Raw genomic sequence first — 21512 nt, forward strand, 5'->3', positions numbered from 1 at the left:
AATGTAAATACTGCAAGCTGTGTTGTATGTTTACCGCGGCACTCGGCAGAATAACACTAGGGTTGATTTTTTTGATTTTTATTCTACGATTAAAGTCCGATTTAAATCATTGATTTAACTCAAATTGATTTTAATCATGCAACCCTGTCAGAATCTGTTCTTAAGAAGAATGCAGAAGCTAATGGTTATAATGTGTTTTACTGGTCGTGGTTTTTCTGATTTAAGTTAGATTTCGTCTCTTTGACTCATTCTCATTTTTAAGACATGGTCAGGAGAAGTTTTCATGGCCAGGAGTAAAGATCGCCTACGACCACTTCTGTGATTTGGGCCACGAGCAACTGACTCTGATAGTGCCACACTTCAGACGACACAAGACCACGAACCCAGCTGAACTGGAAATCATCGAAGAGTTCGAGAGGAAAGATGTGCTCAAATACACGCAGTCTAGACTGCCCCAGTCGAGTACACACGATGATAGATTCATGTTACAGGTTCGATACCCCCGCCCGCATGTGTTAATCAATCTTGCAGCAATCAATCCACGTGATTTTCCCAATCGGTCTCTTCATAGTGGGCTCTAAAGTAAATCATAGATTTGATTTACCATTGTCTTCGATTTTTTGGCCTTTTATTTTGTAACCTATTACTTGCCTAGTCCCGGCAAGTAATAGGCCAGAAAGGTAAAAAATATACATTTTGTTTATAAGTTACGTGAAGATGTTATCAAAATCAGCATGTTTTTGTTTGCATTGAAAATACTAAGAACGCAAATGATGCTTGCTTGTGTAATGAATTTATATTGTACCGTTCATGGGACAGAAGTTGCAACTTGTGCTTTTCAACCAATGAAATGAACAAACCTTTTTTCACGCTTTTTTCGTTTTCTCTGTAACTACTTGAGATACTTGGTTGAAACATTGATATATGATGGCTGAGTGTATTTAAAAGGATTTAACCGAGTTAAAAATTGAAAAATATTGTGTTCACACGTTATTTGGTTATTCATTAAAGGGGTTCTTCGGAACCAAAACACCATTTTGACAAGTTTCGTTTGAATAGCCAAATAACGACTTGAAAACAATATTTTTCTTTTTGTGTCTCGGTTAAGTCCTTTTAAATTAAATCATATGTCAGTTTTTCAGCCATCAATCTCAAATAGTTAGAGATAACGATAAAAACGTGAAGAAAAATGTTCGTTCATTTCATCGGTTGAAAAATAACAGTTGAACCAGGGTTGGCAAAATGTAAGTTAAAAACAAAAATAACAAACTAACTGTTATTTATCGAAAAAAACATGTTGTTTTTGTTAAATTGTTAATTAAATTAACATATCCACAAGAGTTGAGTTTGTTGAACAGAAACGCCAACTTTCCGGCTTTCTCAACGCCGAGTTGAGCACGAAGCTTCCCATACGTCAGGTGAGATTTTTCGCTCTGTAGTTTGTCAAGTGAAACTGCAATTGGTTTGAAATTTTTTTTCATCCGTTCGAGATTCGCTACAATCGTTTCGGAACAAGCATGGCGTTGTGTTTTTCTAAGAATTACTCATATTTCTAAGAAATAGCTAACATCACTGTTAGAAATTGTAAATAACACTGTAAGTTAAATTCAATGTTAAATAACAATGTTAAATAACATGCCAACCCTGAGTTGAACATTGCGTCCCATGCATGACTAGCTAACAACTCAACCTCATCAAAAGAATTCTACTTTGTTTTAGCTGGCGCAGAAGGTGGGTGCAGTGATAGTGTCTAATGACAAGTTCTCTGACTTGGCCAGAGAGAACCCTGCATGGAGGGAGTTGACTAGAGACTTCGTCTGCACCTTCATCTTCGTCAAAGACGTGTAAGTGTACTGCTGTTGTCAACGGTGTGGTATAAGTTAGGCGTGCAGAAGTGTTTTATTTGAATGCCATGCTTTTTTGGGAAGAACCACCTTAAGTCACCCTACATCTTCCCTGATATTCAATACAATTAATTTTTTTAACGCAATGATTAAGTCGGGGTTAGATTGTGACTTGCGTATTGCTATTGCAATCGGCTTCAAGACTTTTCCGTAAGAAAATGTTTCAGAAATTTTAGCACGTAAAATCTAAGTACTGTGGCCTGAATGTGTAGACTGATATGTAATTCAAAATCCCGATTGTATTAAAGATCTAGATTTACTGTGTTTTTTTATTGAGTGCATGTAATGAGTTCACTTAATTAGGTCTTGTTTTTTCCGGAAAATTAATTTGTCTCACACTTATTTCTTACGTAGTTCAGACTCTTATGTAGGTCGCCATGATTTTTTTCGGGAAAAGTCTTAAAATTTAATCGGGCTCAAATTTAATTTTTCGCGGTTTGACTTCTGATTTTTTTTAAATTCAGTTCATTTCTTTTATTGAAAGGAAGGCACACTACTATCGAACATCAAAAAATATAAAGGCCACGAAAATTTTGATCGACCTCTTGTTTCGAAGTGGAATTTAGTTTTCAGATTTCCCAGCGAAATAAAAAACTTACCCATTGATCCAGTTTCTCAAATTAGGTTAATTATCAAAAAAAGTGATTGTCATAAAATTTTCTAGAAGTTAAAAGAGCTTTCAAGGGCATTTTTCCTTGAAATTCGAAAGTTGATATGTTTTCAAAACACAATCAGCATTTTTTCTTTTAACTTGCGTCCATTGGCTCTTTCGTCCATTGTCTGTTGGCTATGTTCTTTTTTGGTGGTTTGAGTTATGAAGCTGCTTTTCAAATTCTTTTTAGTTGATGGAAAACTCTCGTTAAAAGCTCTTCGTGAATATGGCGTTAAATGAATTTTGCCCGTCAGTCCCACAATGTCAATGGACTTTTTGTTTTTGAATGTCAATGAATGAAGTAAATTATAATATATGTTTGTTCACGCTTAATTTTAGTTTTTCTTTCGTTGACTTTTGTTTTTATTGAAGTTTTATTTAAATGTATTTGCTAAGGGAAAGGCACCTGACGCTTTGCAGTAAGAAATGGACAAAGTGCTTTAAAAAATATGAATTTTTTTTCAGTCTATTACCTATTGATCCAGTTTTCTCTAATTGTGTTAGTTCTTCGGAGAAAATGTCAATCATGAAAGATTCTTTAGTTCAAGAATGTTTTACGTGATATTTTTAAACTATTTTCGAAAGCTGAACAAGTATAGCTGGTAACTGTGTAAACTAGGCAAACTAGAAATTGCAAACGGGTTTTTCTCGAAACTGAAGAATCACGACTGAAAGGTTTTTAATATGATTTATCCTTCGACCTAATCCGATGATTATTTAAGTACCTGATTTTGTGTCGAAAATTTAAATAAAAAATCAACCAATACAAAGTTCCTCTCCATTTTTTAAAAGGTTGGAACAAGAACAGATGCCTGTGAGCCGTGAACCAACAAACAGCCTTAGGATTAAAAGGCTTTGCCATTAGTTACTTCAGCACAGCTCTATTGGTACTCAAAAACAAACAAATGCAACAGAATCACAAATGGATTTGAGAAAAAAAACGGAACCAGTATAGCCGGTTGTGCAAATAGCACAATATTCCGACCGCATTCATAAAAAAAATCTTAAAAGACGTTTTTATTTTTTAAGTTAGTGTCGTGTTCAGAGTGTGATGTGATCAGAAAAGTATACCAACGCGCAGAAAATTAATGAAGTATGCTTAATATAATAAATTGTACTTGAAAAAATGAATGACAAAACAATGAAAACCTTTTATAAGAAAAATTGTAAACGTTTTTCTAATTTTTGAAAAATAGTTTCTGTTTTTTTTTACAAAATAATTATTGCAAAAAAGCGGTAAATTAAACTTCAAAAACCAATTTTATAGTAACATAAGTTTTTTCAGCCTAAAAGAAAAAAAATTATTTAATGAACGTTTTTCGATTGCTTTACTCGCACGAAATTTAACTGAAACTCAAAATATGAACTAGTTTTTCTCGACATTGACACTTTTTTGAAAATAATTTAATGCCTTTCGAGTCACGACTAAAAGCGTTTCAATTTGATCTATTATTCGACCCATTCCGATGATTATTTGTGGTACCTGATTTAGTGTGGAAAATTAAAAAAACAAATAAAGCCCAAACACACCAGAACACAAAGTTCCTCGCTATTTTCAATGGTCGGAACATAAATGCTCAAATTTCTTTGAGTTCAATAAAATTTTTAACTCTCTGTTGGCTGTTTTAGATTTGGCTGTCTTACTGGAATAAATTGAGTTACTTTATCGGTGCATTTTGTTTGCTTGATTTTTGTTCCGACCATTTGAAAAATGGGAAGAAATTTGTATTCGGGTGTTTTACTTTTTTGTTTTTCTCGCAAAACCAGTTATTACAAATGATAATCTGAATGAGTCGAGTGAAATATCATTCAAACCCCTTTCAGTCGTGATTCAAACGACATTATAAGAATTTCAAAAAGTTGTCCCAGTATCGAGAAAAACAGGTTTGAAATTTTATATTTGTGGTCTTAATTCGAGCATATTAAGCGAGCAAGCTGGGTTATAATAGTTTTTTTCTTCACACCTTTTTTGAGCCGTGAAGATTTAATGTAATTCGAGTAAAGTTTGTTTTTTGAGTTTTTAGCGTCTTTTTGAGTTCAAAAAACTGCAAAATGTTTTTTGTTGCTTCTTTCCTAGTAATTTTTCAACAAAAATTGTCGTCCAATTTGCTTATGTTACTATGGCCGTCAAGTATGCCTGAAGTTAAGTTTTTCGTTCAGATCCTTTTTTCAAATTACGCAAAAAAAACTTAACTATTTTGAAAATAAAACTTTTTTGTAAGACTAATATTGAAACATTTTGTGCTACTTGCAAAGTAAGCGGCTATCCTTGTTTTATTTGCTATTGTTTTAAAGATTCGATAAACGTAGTGAAGACTTCGTTCAGGAAAAAATCTTCAAATTTATTCAGGCTCATATTTGATTTATGTGATCGACTTCTTATGTCGAAAATGATTTTAATTTTCGTATTTCCTACCTATTGATCCAGTTTTCTCAATTTGAGTTAACTTAAGCAAAAAAGTGTCAATCTTAATTAATTCTTGAAAATCAAAGAATTTTAAAGGCATATATTTTTCGCTTTGAAATTCAAAAGTTGACGTGTTTCCTTGCTTTCATTGACTTTTTTCCAATCGTCTGTTGGCTAGGTTTGTATGCATGCGTTTGGTTAGTTTTATGGAGTGTCATTTTTTTGATAAGATAGATTATAGATTTTAATTTACTGGTAATGAATGAATTGTTTTTTTTTGTTTTCTTTGTCAGGTTTTTCTGCAAATTATTTAATTATAAGTCGAAACGCTGTTGAAATTTTGACAGCGGTTAGAATTTTTATTTGTTTCAAGCTCACTTCAATTTCATTGGCTAAGTCAGCTGGAAAATAAATCGAAGTTTCCGCTCTTTAATAAAAATGGCGGGAAAGCAGAGCTCGATTTTTTAAAAGTTAAGCTGTTTTTAAGATTACGCGGTATTGAAAAATGGCTTGGACTCCTATACCTGTATCAACTCACAGTATCACTTGGTTTTACGAGGTTAAGTATGAAGACTAAATATTAATGGCTACATGCAATTTTTTTTGCAACTATCAGACATTGTGACCAAACATTTTTCTAGTAAGAATTAGCCAGAAAGAAAAAGCTTAAGCGAAATAAGCTACGTAATGATAGTTTTTTCTTGAGTTTCTAGAGTTATTATAAGCGAAAAACGCGACAGTAAAATTCTTATTTTTTCCGAAAGAAAGTGTCGGAAAATCTAAAACTAGTTCCTTTAGTTTATTTTTTTTCGAGTTCCTTTAGTTTATTAACGCTTTCCCTAGTGTGTTCTTGTTATTAAGGATCTGCTGTTCCCGTTGAGGCATTTTTTGGGGGGCTGTAGCGGCGCCGATCTGATAATGTCAAGAGTTTTCATTAAATTGTATTTGAAATAATTATGTGTCAATTTCCTCTGCCGAATGGAGAAATATGTTGGGAAGTTCGTGAAATAATTGAACTACCTTCCCCAAAGTGTTCTTTAAATAAATTCAGAAACACAAGTAAGTGCAAATGATCGATGTTCCATGCCGGGGCGTTCAACAGTGCCGAAGCTCAACAGCGCCGAAAATGAAAATTTGTTGTACAGTGCCGAAAATTGAGGATATTGTACGATTTTGAGTTCTATTTGCAAATGTTGGCAATTCGTTTAAATACTGTTTTGTTTTGGAGTGAATGTGAGAAGGAAATTTGTCAATTTGCTGAGACAATTTCTGTTTGTTCAGAAAAAATTATAACGCCGTTCTCGGGGAATTTTCGTTTGTTTAACAGGTGACATCAATTAAAATGGCCATTTTTGACTTTTTCAACTTCCGTCGATTTGAATTAATTTACTTTCGGCACGGTTGAACATTTTCTTTTTCGGCATTTTTTTTTTACTTCGGCGTTGTTGCACTGCCCCTCCATGCCCATCTAACTCTTTACCCTCTGAGTTAAAAATGTAGGCAGGCGAAAATAGGAAATCATTATCAACATTTCCGTTGAAAATTCCTGGAAAAACTTAACTCGATATTATTGGTATAGCAATAAGCATAACTTCATTAAGCAGATTTTAAACCGGTTAAAATAACATCTAGTACCTCGATATTGAACTATTCCAATTTAACCATGCAAATTAGGTTTTGTTGATTGGCTGGGGTTATCTCATGTTCGAAATCATAGAACTAGTCCATTTAACAGAATTCGATTGTTTCTATATATTTGTAAAACAGAATCTGCTAGTTGTGTTTCGCATTGTCCCTATTTCGGCTTGTTGCTTAGCCACGGAATGCATATTTCATGCCTGCTAGCTTCCCTAGCTTTTCCCCAATGACTAAATATATACCAAAAAAATGCTTTTCCGTTTACATGGAAGCGCAGTTTGCGATACATATGAATGTTATTGAAAATGAAATATGCAAAATGTATAATGATGTTTATTTGCTTGGTAAAGTTTAATTCCAAGAAGCGTTCACGCTATAACGTCCGGATTCCGTAATGTGAACCTGAGTGAACAATACATGGTGTTACGGTTTCAGTATTATGCGGACATGTTTTGGATTAATATTCGGTGGTTAGATCAGTTCATAAATGATTTCTTGGCTAGCTTTATGAACCACTTCTCTGCGTCAAGCGTGTTGGTGTAAAATTGTTTACTATCAATTATGGTTCTCACAATTTGATGTATTCGCTTCAACGCAAAATGATGGCTCAGCATGTTTTATACTTATTAAGCCATATATGGGACATAAAATCTAATGATTAGAAAATCTGTTTCTTGTAACCATGACAAGCATTTAGCCATGTTTGTGACCAAGATTGCTTTACTTAATAGCCACAAAATAAAATCATAACATTAAAACAAAAAACATAACGCTTGATAGCTGTGTAATGAGTATCCGGATCTGGATTGTTATTTTCTGCTAACGTTAGACGACCTCATGAAGTGAACATAATTTTGAACGGCTGGACTGCTGACAGCGCCAAGCCGGTTGACGTAGCTCGTCGAGTCTTCTCTTATTTAAAGGTTTCGAACAAAAAATCAAATTGAGCTTGTTTTACTGCTCTGTAATGCTATGTATGGAGAATGAATGCTAAAATGCTGTGAAGCAATTCTGAACTTTACGCTGCGGTAGACTTTTTTAAGTGTTCGTAAACAAGAGGAGAAATGTGGTTGAAGTTATCCAGCCCGAAATGAATTTTTCCAGGGTCTTCAGCTGAAACGAATGCGCATCAATCTGATTGGCTGAGGTTAAACAATATTGATAATAACAATAATGGTTTATCTATTGATAATAACAATAGTGGATCTATCGAAGGCTCTCCAGGCTTTCTAAAGATTTTTCGAATTACTAGTGCCTCTACACTGCAGTATTGCAATGAATTTAGACAAGTATAGCCGTTCACTGTGCAAGTAGCTCATGAATGTTCCGACCTTAGTCTTAAAAATACAAAAAAATAGCTTTTTTTTCTCAAATTAGTCTCGTTATCTCGACACAAGTTTTTTTCAATGATTTTGAATGTCGTTTGAATAACGGGCTGAAAGGGCTTCAATATGATAGATCAGTCGACCCATTCCGATGATTGTTTGTGGTACCTGATTTTGCGTGGAAAACATAAAGAGAAAAACTAAAACACACCCGAATACAAAGTCCCTCCACAATTTTCAAATGGTATGAACAAAAACTCTGAAATAAAAATAAAGTCAGGAAAAAGGCACTTAAATTTTTTAAATAAATCAGCACATCACACTCAAGCTTCGACTCTGTTTACACCGCTTCCATAAATTAATTACTCAACTTTGAGGACTCTATAATACTCAGTGACTTGAATGCTCATAACCCTATTTGACTCTCTGATTTTGACAATTTGATGATTCAGATCATGTAGTTTTAAATTAATTAAGTCGTAAAAATTTAAGTCGTTAAAATTAACTCGTAAAGTTAAGTCGTAAAAATTCAGTTATTAAAAATTTCTGTTAGCACCTTCAAAAAAATTGTTTTTTTTTGAGGAAATATGTCGAGCATAGATACTTTGCTATAATTGTCGAATATGCGGAAATTCTTTATTTCATATATTATATTTATATCACGAATTAAGAAACGACAGAAATTGAAAAAAAATTGCTTTTCTTTATTTTGGTCGGAACTTGCCATGCTACTTGGGCAGCAATCAGTTTACCTTGTTTTATTTATTTGGCACCAAGTTTCAGTTGGACTTGAACAAGCGTCCGAATATGATCCAAACTTCAAACCGCTGTAGTAACCAATCCAAATTAGACTCAACTATCTCTATGTTAGACGAAAAGAACTGAACTAAGGTAAATTTGAAGGTTTTTTGGTTGAAATTGATGAAATTTGCGGGAAAGAAGAAAAAAGGCTATTCTTATCCCCCCTCACGCCTTTGTAAACTACAAGAGGTTGTTTATAGCGTCTTGTATCTAAATAATACGGGCAAATGGCTTGCCTCATTTCAATTTGGGGCGCATTAACCCTCCACTTACGCGTATTATAAGAACGCAATATATATCGCGTTAATTATCCAAAATTTGTCAAGTAAGCAATTTTTAAACAGCTATAACTTATTACACAAGCAAAGCTTGTGTGTTGCGACGCAATTATTGTTGCGACAAATTGTGTTAATTTTGAAAGTGTTCATTTTGTTCAACAACCAGCTATTAAGTACAGCCAATGCTAAGGATATTAACACAGACTATTATATTACAAATAGCTTTTTAACTTCGAAGTATCATGTATTTGTAGCGTAAAGGTAGGGAAGGAGACCCGCAACAAAATAAGAGGGTTCGAACTTGGGCAGCGTCGGATGTTTTTTATGAAATTTTTCGTGTACTAGCTAAAATGCGTCCGCCCTATAAATTCAGGTATGTTAGTTGGTAATTTTTTTTTTCAAAATGGCTGGTACTGCTAATGCGTCATAAATGGCTTGCGTCACTTAGCAATTATGTAGACTCATAATAGGCTTGCATAACTTAAAAAATTTTGTAGACTCAAAGTTTTACTCATTCAGTTTTTCCTAGTAGCGTTATGGGTCATATTCGCCTCTGTCGAAAAATCATCACAGGTGAAATATCTTTTTAAATTTGAGTTCAGCACAACAAAATCTTTCAGATGATGAAAAAATGATCCGTCAAAAAGGCTTACTTGAAAAGTCGAAAGTCGAATAAAAAAAAACACACCAAGCATAAATATTCCGCACTTCGAAAGTCGGAAGAAAAAAATTGAGTTCAGTACAAATTATAATTATTAATAATTCTAGAATGGAGATAATTGGGCCCAATTAACTTGCCTCAATTCTATTTGCAATGGTGATTAAATTGGTTTGAAATTTGGAAATAAGAGAAGCTATTTTTGGTAAATCCAAGCAAAAAAACTACCAGAGCTCTTGAAAAACCCAAGAAAACAGAATTATGCCTTGAAAAAATCCAATACTAAATATTATTTTGGAGGCATAATTCTGGTTTTTAGAGTTCTTGTCGTTGTTTTTGCTTGTGTTTGTGAAGTGCAGCTTAGCGCTATCTTGAAAATTTGGTTCCGCTTTTATTGTGAACAAATGAAGCAAAACATGTTAGTGTTTGTGAAATTACTTGAGCTTGAGATATAGTTTACTCTAATAGTTTCAGAAGAAAAAATGAAAGTTTTTTGCCATTGAGTTGCTTGCATATCCTGAAAAAGTTGTTGAACTTTCCTTAATATTTTTCAAAAAGCGGTCGATATGAAAATGTTCACTGAATTACTTTACTGTAGGTTCCTTCTTGCACTGGATCCGCAAGGAAGAGAGGGCGACAGGCTTCCTAGAGTGCTGAGAAAGTTCGACCCTAAGGAGGTTTGCTGTGGAACTGCGGCTATGTACTGCAAGTTCGGAGAGCTGTGTAACTACGGCAAAAAATGCAAATACTTGCACAGGACGGTTAAAGAGAATAGACGCATGCGCAGTAAGAGACACCCTTCTGGTGCTTCGAATGCTTCGACCAGTTCCAGTGGATCCTACGGAGGCTACAGTTTAGATGACAGCGATAGTGTGTCTCAGAGATTCCGGCCATCTGGAGCAGGTTCCAGGGATACATCGACAATGTATGGACCGCCACCAGCTATTACATTGCACGAGGCGTACATGCAGGGCCAGAATGCTGCTGGTGGGTCTTTGTCGCATTTCGGAAATGGTCAAAGAGTGGGACTGGGAAATGTGGGTCTGCCAATGAACAAGTCTCTTCATAACTCGGGTAGTCTCTACCCACAAGAACACAGATCGGACTTCAGCGACTGTAGTTCTCTGGCCTCGTCTGGCCGAAACAGTGGCAGTATGATGTCCCTGCTTTCAACTGGCTCCTCGTCCAATCGTGGCTCGGGATCCCAGCATGGTGATAATTTGTCTCTGCTGAGCGGACACACCAGCTTTGTGCTAGCCCCAGTTTATGAAAGTCCCCTCGACGACAGCCGCAACGCAAATGTTAGTGACACTGCGAGTATGTATGGATCAATTGCAACAATGGACTCTTTTGACAATAGCACTGATATGTCGAATCTCTCGACATCCTACGCTGCCATGGCCCACTCAAGTAATAACCAAGTCATGCAATCAGTGCAGCAACAGCAGATGATTTACATGCCGGGCCAGTTTCAACAGCAACAGCAGTTGGTAGCTGCCCAACAAAATGTATCTATTGCAGCATTGAATGTGCAAATGGAAAACATGTCAACCGGTCGGAATAACAATGTAGGCAATGGTGGTTCCGGAGCCATTGCGAGGAATGGCAACGAAATTGCGCTGAAAAATGACTACATATATCAACCGGAAGTGGAGGCTATAACAGACAAGGTAGGTAGTCCGACTGCGGGAACTTCGGCTGATGCATCTTCCCAGGGAGAAGCGAATAGTGGAAATGGGAACGAGGAACTGGAAGATAAGACAAATTCCAAAGATGGAAATCCGACACCCGAACAACGGGCCACGGAGGAAAGCAAGAAAAAAGTTGCACTGCATTTGGTACCGGGAGAAAATGCTACAAATACGGAAGAAAGTGAAGAAGCGGATGTTGATATTTCGAGAAATGAAATAGGCATGTTGCTACAGGCTAAGATCAACCTACAGGCGGCCGCACAGACAATCGCGCTGGTCGCGGAATTGTTTCCGGTCTCACTTTGCCTGCTGGCCAGTCAATTGCACCCGGGAATCAATACTCAAAAACAGAAGTTCTGCATGGTGGTCAGTGGTATGTTCCAAACCTACCAAGCACAGCACTCTGATGAAGTGCTGAACAGCACTGAGTTCTGGGATCCAATGTTGAACAGTGTCAACAGATCTGTAATTGTGGTGATAAGACTCCTGAGGCACTCAGGCTATCCCCTCTTTAATATTTTAATGATGTTCCCCGAAGTGTTGTCTGAAAAAACGGAGAAGACAGCGACCTTGACTGCTCGAGACATACGAGAAAGAATTCGACCTTTTGTGGGTGTATGATTGTGCTCTGCTGAGTTCTTGCAAACTGATTACTGGCAAACACAACATCTTCCGATTATTTGGTGTGGCTGCTGCACGCGAAGAAGATGACATGACTGATCACCGCCACTTTGAGGCGACTATTTAATCTAAACGTGAAAATTTCTTTTTATGGAACCCGTGGACCTGCAAATTGTAACTGGAACCATGACATATTATTTTCGAAATGAACTCCTAAAATTAGATGAAATTAGAATTTGGTGTTTTTGTAGCATCAACCACGTAATAAATGCACGGACATAGCAGATCAGATCAAATGATTGATGAAAACTATCTATCCACTAGATCTAATGAGAAAGACTGAAGAACTCTTTCCTTCTTGCATCTGTGTTCACTTTTAGTTGCACACCATTTTCTATTGTGATGAGCTAATCTGAAAATGATTTTATTATTACCAATAATTGCTTTGGTTTTGGACACATGACTGATATTTATGAACGCTCGGCGACATGGATCAAACAAATGCTGAATGCGGTTAAATGAATTAAAATAGAAATTTGAAAAATCTGACCGAAAAGGTTGTTATTCAACCGTAGGTGGTTTACGTAAAATTATACATTGGCACTTATCATTTTTGTCCAAAAATAATGCAAGTTATTTAATTCTTGTGTGTAATGCAGTAAATAAATAAAGAAAACTGATGGTGGTACAAAAAAACGCCTGGACGCTTTGATGTGCTATCTCAAAAAATTGTACCACGATCTAAGTTCTGGCTCTTATAGAAAGACGACAGAATCTGATTTGAATCATTGAGTTATATTTGAAATGTGCTTGGTAAGAATTCTCCTTTTATCTACTTTGTAACCAAAAGAGTATTTTCCGAATAGATTTACGAACTTCTTCTTGTATCAAGTCAAACGTACGCTAAAGAGCGGACATAGGCGAAAAAAGCTCCTCTTTCTACGGGTTGTCCGTTTTTACTATCTATGTATATGTATTTGTAAACGACGGTTGAATGTGTTTGCTTGACACGAACCTGCTGGTTGACTTGGGATGCACTTCAATTTTGAGATGCCGGCCACTTTTGTTCTGTGCTACTAGAAGTTCCGATACGAAACTAGCGAGCCTTAGATGGACTCGAATAATGTATCATAAGTTCTATCATTCACAATTCAAGCTACTTTGGAAGAATTTCCAAAACGTTTTTGCAAATCGATCGAGAAGAAACAGCTTAAAATTTTTGCTTTCGAAAGCATGGCATTTGTCGATAGCATACAATATTTAGTCAACTTAGGCGAGTAAGACTGAAATTATTTTCATCCTTGAATTCATTTATTCGAAACTAGTTCCTAAAGCGGAGTTTCTACCTGCTTTCTCACAGAAAAACACTAGTGCAATACATTAAATCCTTAAATTGTTCAACTAATAATTTTTTCATTTAGTTGCTCAGTGTAAGCTGGTTTCAAAGACCTGCATTTTTCATATTGGTATGTCTTTTTTCTACGCTTGCGATTAACTCGGAATATTGGCTTTTTAATGTTAGTAATTTGTATCATTTGATAGCTTGTTTTAGAACAAATTCAAATTTCTTCGCTTCTCCGGTACACTTGGCTTTAAGGTAACGGCTACACCTGGGATGGCAAATATCCAAGATTTCAATCCCTTTAGACCTTGTTTTTTTTTCAAGCAGCAAATATTCCTTTTAAGAAAAATATTGGCCTATCATTTGTCTGCTAATGTTTTGTCGGCTGAGTCGCCTCATCACGGGCTTCTGAGCTGCAAGTAGTTTCCATATACTTGCGAAAATTGTTGATTTACTCCTGTAATTAGGGGGAAAATCTTTTTTCAGCAAAAGATTGAAGATTTGTTCAGGCTCTAATTTACGCTTTTGTGGTTTGACTTTTGATTTTGTTCTAAAATCATATCAATTACTTTGTAAAAAGGAAGAAAAACACTAGTGAACATCAATGTGATTAAGTTGAGTTTCGAAAGGGGAGTATAATTTTCAGAGAAGCGAACTAAATATTTTTTGTATTGAGCCAGTTTTCTCAAATTAGGCTAGTTATATCAAAAAAGCCATTAATAAACTAATCTCGAAATTCAAAGCTTGAAGGGCATCAATTTTTATCTTTGAAAAACTAAAAAAGTTTTGTATTTTTTTAAATTACGTTCATTGACTCATTGTCTGTTGGGTATGTTATAATTATACTAGCCCTGACTTTGATTATTTTCTATGCTTTTGTTTTTTTACTTAAAGGCTTTATATCCTAAATAAATTCGGTTTGTTTTTTTGGCAGCTTCAATATATTTTGTGCCGTTTGAAGGGCAAAAATAAATTATTATTCTAAATAATGATAAGTGTAAAAGTGTAAATTTTTGAATCTTAATTTCCAAATTTTTTGTGACAACTAATTCATACGCTTGCGATTAGTAAGCGTTATCAAACGGGAGTATAGACTATTTTTTCTAGTTAGCAGGTTGTTTTACAGAACCTCTTGAATCGCTTGTATCTTGGTTCATAATGAATTCAAATTTTTATTCGAGTCCGGCAATTAGTCGGGACGTGAAGATTGAGCCTGGGACGGCAAAGGTCGTGGGTTCGAGTCTTTTTTTTTCAAAGTGGAAGTATTCCTTACCAAAAACTGTAGGCCTGTAGTTTGTCTGCTTATGTTTTGTCGGCTTAGTTGCCACACCGTAGAATTGGTTTTTTTTGTACGCAATTTTCGAAGTAGTTGCTTTCAGTGTTTTGAGTTACTCCTGCAATTTTAAATTTTAATACTTCGTATATTTTGCCGTTTTTGTTTTTTTTTGGCTGAAAAACTTTGATTGGCTTAAATGATTTCGGCTTATATGTAATCGGTTTAGTGACATAATTTGGGGTTTTATGCTTTATTCCGGATCGCACAAATTGTAAATATTCTTTGAATAGAATTTATAGTTCTTCAATAGAAGTTTTTCATGACAACAATTATATTTTTGTTTCAACGGGAAATTGTTTCTTCGGCTTAGTTACCGCTTGTTGATTGTTTTTTCATTTTATATTAATTGCTGTCGGTTGTATTACTGGTCGTTTTTTTTTCCGCAAATAGAATATGATTCCAGACAACATTTAGATTTTTTTAATTTGTGGTTTTTGGAAATGTTTTTGAATTTTTTTTTGATTTAGTGGCTTTCTTCTCCTGTCTGCTAGCTTGCACTGCTATTTTTATGTTGTGTAGCAAGTGGTGCAAAGCTCTGTTTTGCCTTTGTGTTGATTTTTTTACCCAATAGGTGTCTTTAGTGTATTGCCGGCTTAGGTGCGACTCGGTAGATATTTGGCGTTCACGTCAGCGATTGTTTTTCTGGACGCATCATACGAGTCAAAATTCAGAATTTTTTTGCATATGGTTGTTTTGACAACTTTTCAGTTTATAAGAGTCGATGAACGTAGATAAGACTCCTATGAAGGTGCAAATGATTTTTTTATTTTTCATTTTTCTAGGAAAAGATTTAAAAGCTCTAATAACTAATGAAAGGGCAACCATGCAGATTAACGCATCTATGTGTGCCCTTGAGTATAAGTATTCTTTTTGAGTTCAATTCAATGTAATCAAATATTAGTTTCGAAAGTGGAATTTGATGTTTCGATTTCTCAGCGTAAACAAAAAATAACCTACCTAACACTACCTTAATTGAGTTAATTTTATCAAAAAGTACCAGTCATAAATTGTTCTTGAAATTCAAAGAGCTTCAAGACTATATAATTGTTAGTTCGAAATTCGAATTGAATTTTTCACAGAGGAGAAGCTGAGTTTCGCACCTATTGTTATGCAACACAAAAATTAAAAAAACAATAAGTCGAAAAAAGTATGTTGAAAAAAAAACTAAAGAAATAAAACCTCAATTTGAGAAATTTAGAGGCCCAGTAGAACTGGGAGGTGGCTGTTTATTATTTTTGGAATTTGTTTTTTTTATGCTGGATGAAGTGGGTAATTTCAAAAATTCGACTTTGCCCGAAACTTGAGATGCTTTTCGACTAAGATAAGTGAGAAGAGTGGGAATTGCAATCTTCCCATTTTCGGAAAATTTTCCTAACAAAAAATAGGGAGTCCCCACTTCTATCGGAAAATTGCTCGTAAACCGGTTCTTTTGATTGAACCATTCATCTCAAATTTGATTAGATAGTTCCGAAAGCTCTCTTTTTTTCTGCAATGAGAAGGTCGAAGCAGCTCAGACATAAAATATTACCAAAACCGGTTTTCTCGATTGCATCTAAAAACTTAGCCTAAGAATTGGCAGGATAATTTTTGGAAACAAGCTCAAAATTATCCAAAAACTGGTCAAAAAATCGTTTATTGAAATGCGAAAAGCATTTCGAAAGCGTCTCATTTCAAAAGCGTCTCATTTCGTCCAACTTCGAAAAAAGTAAAACTAAAAAACACAATCACTTACCTTTTCATAATACCTGATTTTGTCGAACAGGATTTTTTTGCCGTCAATATGGAAAAATATAATGTGGTTAATCCAATGCAGCATCAGCTTAAACCATTTAATTGTAAAAAAAAAAACTGAAAAAACCAAGTTTTTCAAAATCAGAAGTGGTAAAATGACACACTTCAGAACTTTCAATTATAGTTTAAAAAATTTCAATCAAAATAAAATCCATGCTTAACAAATTAGGTTGTTAAAAAATAGTACTAGGTAGAAAAAGTAACAAAAATGATATTTTCAAATAAACGAAAAATGAACCGAAAGAAAATACGAATCCAAAAAACTACGAAATCAACAATTTTTCAATAGCCTTTTTTGAAAATTATTTACCCCTCAGATGTACTCCACTTATTAACCTAACTACCCAGATGAGGTACTTTATTTGAGTTTTCAGGAAATTTAGCCATTCCTGAATTGACCATTTTTCATGTTATTTACGGAAAATAGTCTAGTACCCTGTTGTAATACCTCGCTTATCGCAAGGGTAGCAGAAAACACGCCAGTTTTTTTATTACTCTGCGTTCATTGACTTTTCCAACTGTATGGCTTTACTGACAAAATATTTCTTCATAGATCATCTATTTTGGCACATAAACCCTCGCGAAAATATCCTCGTTTTGTTCCCGACCAGTTTTTAGTTTAATAATTTACAGTTACTGAGTTTATGTCCGGGGTGGTTCACTCATAAATTAATTTCAGATGAGGTACACCGTCTGTTCGTCGCGCTGATCTTATATTCGGCCGGATAGATTCGTGCAACTTCTTAGTCTAATACCAATCTTTATCTTACTCGTATATCTCCTAGTATCAATAGATCTAGTGTATATTGGTATTTGCGAATTAGATATCAGGAACTGTCTCGAAGGAGAATAACTGTCTTCTAAGTTATATTTATTTTGTTCTGTTGCTGAAACTATAAATAGTTTCAGCGTTACCATTAATTGTAAGTGTTAATTATGGATCATGATTGGTTTGTTTGAAATATTTTCTAGAGATAGTTTTATCAGTAACATAATTGGATATAAATACTAGTTTTTATATGGTTCCATTATTCTAGCCTAGGTCATAGCGCTAGAGTCTTGTTTTAGTGACATTTTCTCGTTTGAAAGATGTGTTAATTTTGGCTCATTTTATTTATTTTGGCTCAATTATATATTTCTCAGCGTAAACAAAAAATAACTTACATAACACTATACCTTAATTGAGTTAATTTTATCAAAAAGTACCAGTCATAAATTGTGCTTGAAATTCAAAGAGCTTCAAGACTATATAATTGTTAGTTCGAAATTCGAATTGAACTTTTCACAGAGAGGAAGCTGAGTTTTGCACCTATTGTGATGCAACACAAAAATTAAAAAAAAACAATAAGTCGAAGAAAAGTATGTTGAAAAAAAAACTAAAGAAATAAAACCTCAATTTGAGATATTTAGAGGCCCAGTAGAACTGGGGGGTGGCTGTTTATTATTTTTGGAAGTTGTTTTATTTATGCTGGATGAAGTGGGTAATTTCAAAAATTCGACTTTGCCCGAAATTTAAGATGCTTTTCTACTAAGATAAGTGAGAAGAGTGAAAATTGCAATCTTCCCATTTTCATAAAATTTTCCTAACAAAAAATAGGGAGTCCCCACTTTTATCGAAAAATTTCTCGTACCCGGTTCTTTTGATTGAACCCTTCATCTCAAATTTGATTAGATAGTTCCGAAAGCTCTCTTTTTTCTGCAATGAGAAGGTCGAAGCAGCTCAGACGTTAAATATTACCAAAACCGGGTTTCTCGATTGCACCTAAAAACTTAGCCTCAGAATTGGCACGTTAGTTATTGGAAACAAGCTCAGAACTATCCAAAAACTGGTCAAAAAATTGTTTGTTGAAATGCGAAAAGCATTTCGAAGGCGTCTCATTTCAAAAGCGTCTCATTTCGTCCAACTTCGAAAAAAAGTAAAACTAAAAAACACAATCACTTACCTTTTCATAATACCTGATGTTCTCGAACAGGATTTTTTTGCCCTCAATATGGAAAATATAATGTGGTTAAGCCAATGCAATATCAGCTTAAACCATTTAGTAGTAAAAAAAAAACTGAAAAAACCAAGTTTTTCAAAATCAGAAGTGGTAAAATGACACACTTCAGAACTTTCAATTATAGTTTAAAAAATTTCAATCAAAATAAAATCCATGCTTAACAAATTAGGTTGTTAAAAAATAGTACTAGGTAGAAAAAGTAACAAAAATGATATTTTCAAATAAACGAAAAATGAACCGAAAGAAAATACGAATCCAAAAAACTACGAAATCAAACAATTTTTCAATAGCCTTATTTGAAAAATTAATTGCCCCTCAGATGTACTCCACCTATTAACCTAACTACCCAGATGAGGTACTTTATTTGATTTTTCTGAGTTTATGTCCGGGGTGGCTCACTCATAGATTAATTTCAGATGGGGTACACCGTCTGTTCGTCACGCTGATCTTATATTCGGCCGGATAGATTCGTGCAACTTCTTAGTCTAATACCAATCTTTATCTTACTCGTATATCTCCTAGTATCAATAGATCTAGTGTATATTGGTATTTGCGAATTAGATATCAGGAACTGTCTCGAAGGAGAATAACGGTCTTCTAAGTTATATTTATTTTGTTCTGTTGCTGAAACTATAAATTGTTTCAGCGTTACCATTAATTGTAAGTGTTAATTATGGATAATGATTGGTTTGTTTGAAATATTTTCTAGAGATAGTTTTATCAATAACATAATTGGATATAAATACTATTTTTTATATGGTTCCATTATTCTAGCATAGGTCATAGCGCTAGAGTCTTGTTTTAGTGACATTTTCTCGTTTGAAAGATGTGTCAATTTTAGCTCATTTTATTCATTTTGGCTCAATTATATATTTCTCAGCGTAAACAAAAAATGACTTACATAACACTATACCTTAATTGAGTTAATTTTATCAAAAAGTACCAGTCATAAATTGTTCTTGAAATTCAAAGAGCTTCAAGACTATATAATTGTTATTTCGAAATTCGAATTGAACTTTTCACAGAGGGCAAGCTGAGTTTTGCACCTATTGTGATGCAACACAAAAATTAAAAAAACAATAAGTCGAAAAAACGTATGTTGAAAAAAAAACTAAAGAAATAAAACCTCAATTTGAGAAATTAAGAGGCCCAGTAGAACTGGGAGGTGGCTGTTTATTATTTTTGGAATTTGTTTTATTTATGCTGGATGAAGTTGGTAATTTCAAAAATTCGACTTTTCCCGAAACTTAAGATGTTTTTCTACTAAGATAAGTGAGAACAGTGAGAATTGCAATCTTCCCATTTTCATAAAGTTTTCCTAAGAAAAAATAGGGTGTCCCCACTTCTATCAGAAAATTTCTCGTAACCGGTTCTTTTGATTGATCTCTTCATCTCAAATTTGATAAGATAGTTCCGAAAGCTCTCTTTTTTTTCTGCAATGAGAAGGTCGAAGCAGCTGAGACATAAAATATTACCAAAACCGGGTTTCTCGATTGCACCTAAAAACTTAGCCTAAAAATTGGCAGGATATTTATTGGAAACAAGCTCAAAAGTATCCAAAAACTGGTCAAAAAATCGTTTGTTGAAATGCGAAAAGCATTTCGAAGGCGTCTCGTTTCAAAAGCGTCTCATTTCGTCCAACTTCGAAAAAAAGTAAAACTAAAAAACACAATCACTTACCTTTTCATAATACCTGATTTTGTCGAACAGGATTTTTTTGCCGTCAATATGGAAAAATATAGTGTGGTTAAGCCAATGCAACATCAGCTTAAACCATTCAGTAGTAAAAAAAAAAACTGAAAAAACCAAGTTTTTCAAAATCAGAAGTGGTAAAATGACACAACACAGAACTTTCAATTATAGTTTAAAAAATTCCAATCAAAATAAAATCCATCCTTAACAAATTGGGTTGTTAAAAAATAGTACTAGGTAAAAAAGGTAACAAAAATGATATTTTTAAATAAACGGAAAATGAACCGAAAGAAAATACGAATCCAAAAAACTACGAAATCAACAATTTTTCAAAAGCCTCATTTGAAAAATTATTTACCCCTCAGATGTACTCCACCTATTAACCTAACTACCCAGATGAGGTACTTTATTTGAGTTTTCAGGAAATTTAGCCATTCCTGAATTGACCATTTTTCAAGTTATTTACGGAAAAAAGTCTAGTACCCTGTTGTAATACCTCGCTTATCGCAAGGGTAGCAGAAAACACGCCAATTTTTTTATTACTCTGCGTTCGTTGACTTTTCTAACTGTATGGCTTTACTGACAAAATATTTCTTCATAGATCATCTATTTTGGCACATAAACCCTCGCGAAAATATCTTCGTCTTGTTCCCGACCAGTTTTTAGTTTAATAATTTAAAGTTACTGAGTTTATGTCCGGGGTGGCTCACTCATAGATTAATTTCAGATGAGGTACACCGTCTGTTGGTCACGCTGATCTTATATTCGGCCGGATAGATTCGTGCAACTTCTTAGTCTAAAACCAATCTTTATCTTACTCGTATATCTCCTAGTATCATTAGATCTAATGTATATTGGTATTTGCGAATTAGATATCAGGAACTGTCTCGAAGGAGAATAACTGTCTTCCAAGTTATATTTTGTTCTGTTGCTGAAACTATAGATAGTTTCAGCATTACCATTAATTGTAAGTGTTAATTATGGATCATGATTGGTTTGTTTGAAATATTTTCTAGAGATAGTTTTATCAATAACATAATTGGATATAAATACTAGTTTTTATATGGTTCCAGTATTCTAGCATAGGTCATAGCGCTAGAGTCTTGTTTTAGTGACATTTTCTTGTTTGAAAGATGTGTCAATTTTAGCTCATTTTATTCATTTTGGCTCACTTATATATTTCTCAGCGTAAACAAAAAATAACTTACATAACACTATACCTTAATTGAGTTAATTTTATCAAAAAGTAACATTCATAAATTGTTCTTGAAATTCAAAGAGCTTCAAGACTATATAATTGTTAGTTCGAAATTCGAATTGAACTTTTACAGAGGGCAAGCTGAGTTTTGCACCTATTGTGATGCAACACAAAAATT

General features: G+C 34.3%; 1 protein-coding gene across 2 annotated transcripts in view; it reads left to right on the forward strand.

The window, feature by feature from the left end:
• The window catches only part of LOC134839562 (uncharacterized), a 239426-nt gene extending 226572 nt beyond the window's left edge, over positions 1-12854 (forward strand). For both annotated transcript variants that reach the window (XM_063855153.1, XM_063855152.1), the window contains 3 exons: positions 263-491; positions 1720-1844; positions 10262-12854. In XM_063855153.1, coding sequence (XP_063711223.1) covers positions 263-491; positions 1720-1844; positions 10262-11975 — 2068 coding nt within the window. In that variant the 3' untranslated portion in view covers positions 11976-12854. The remainder of the gene's footprint in view (positions 1-262; positions 492-1719; positions 1845-10261) is intronic.
• Positions 12855-21512: the final 8658 nt, after the last annotated feature.

This window comes from Symsagittifera roscoffensis, chromosome 2 (assembly GCF_963678635.1).
Source record: "Symsagittifera roscoffensis chromosome 2, txSymRosc1.1, whole genome shotgun sequence".
NCBI classification, from domain to species: domain Eukaryota; kingdom Metazoa; phylum Xenacoelomorpha; order Acoela; family Convolutidae; genus Symsagittifera; species Symsagittifera roscoffensis.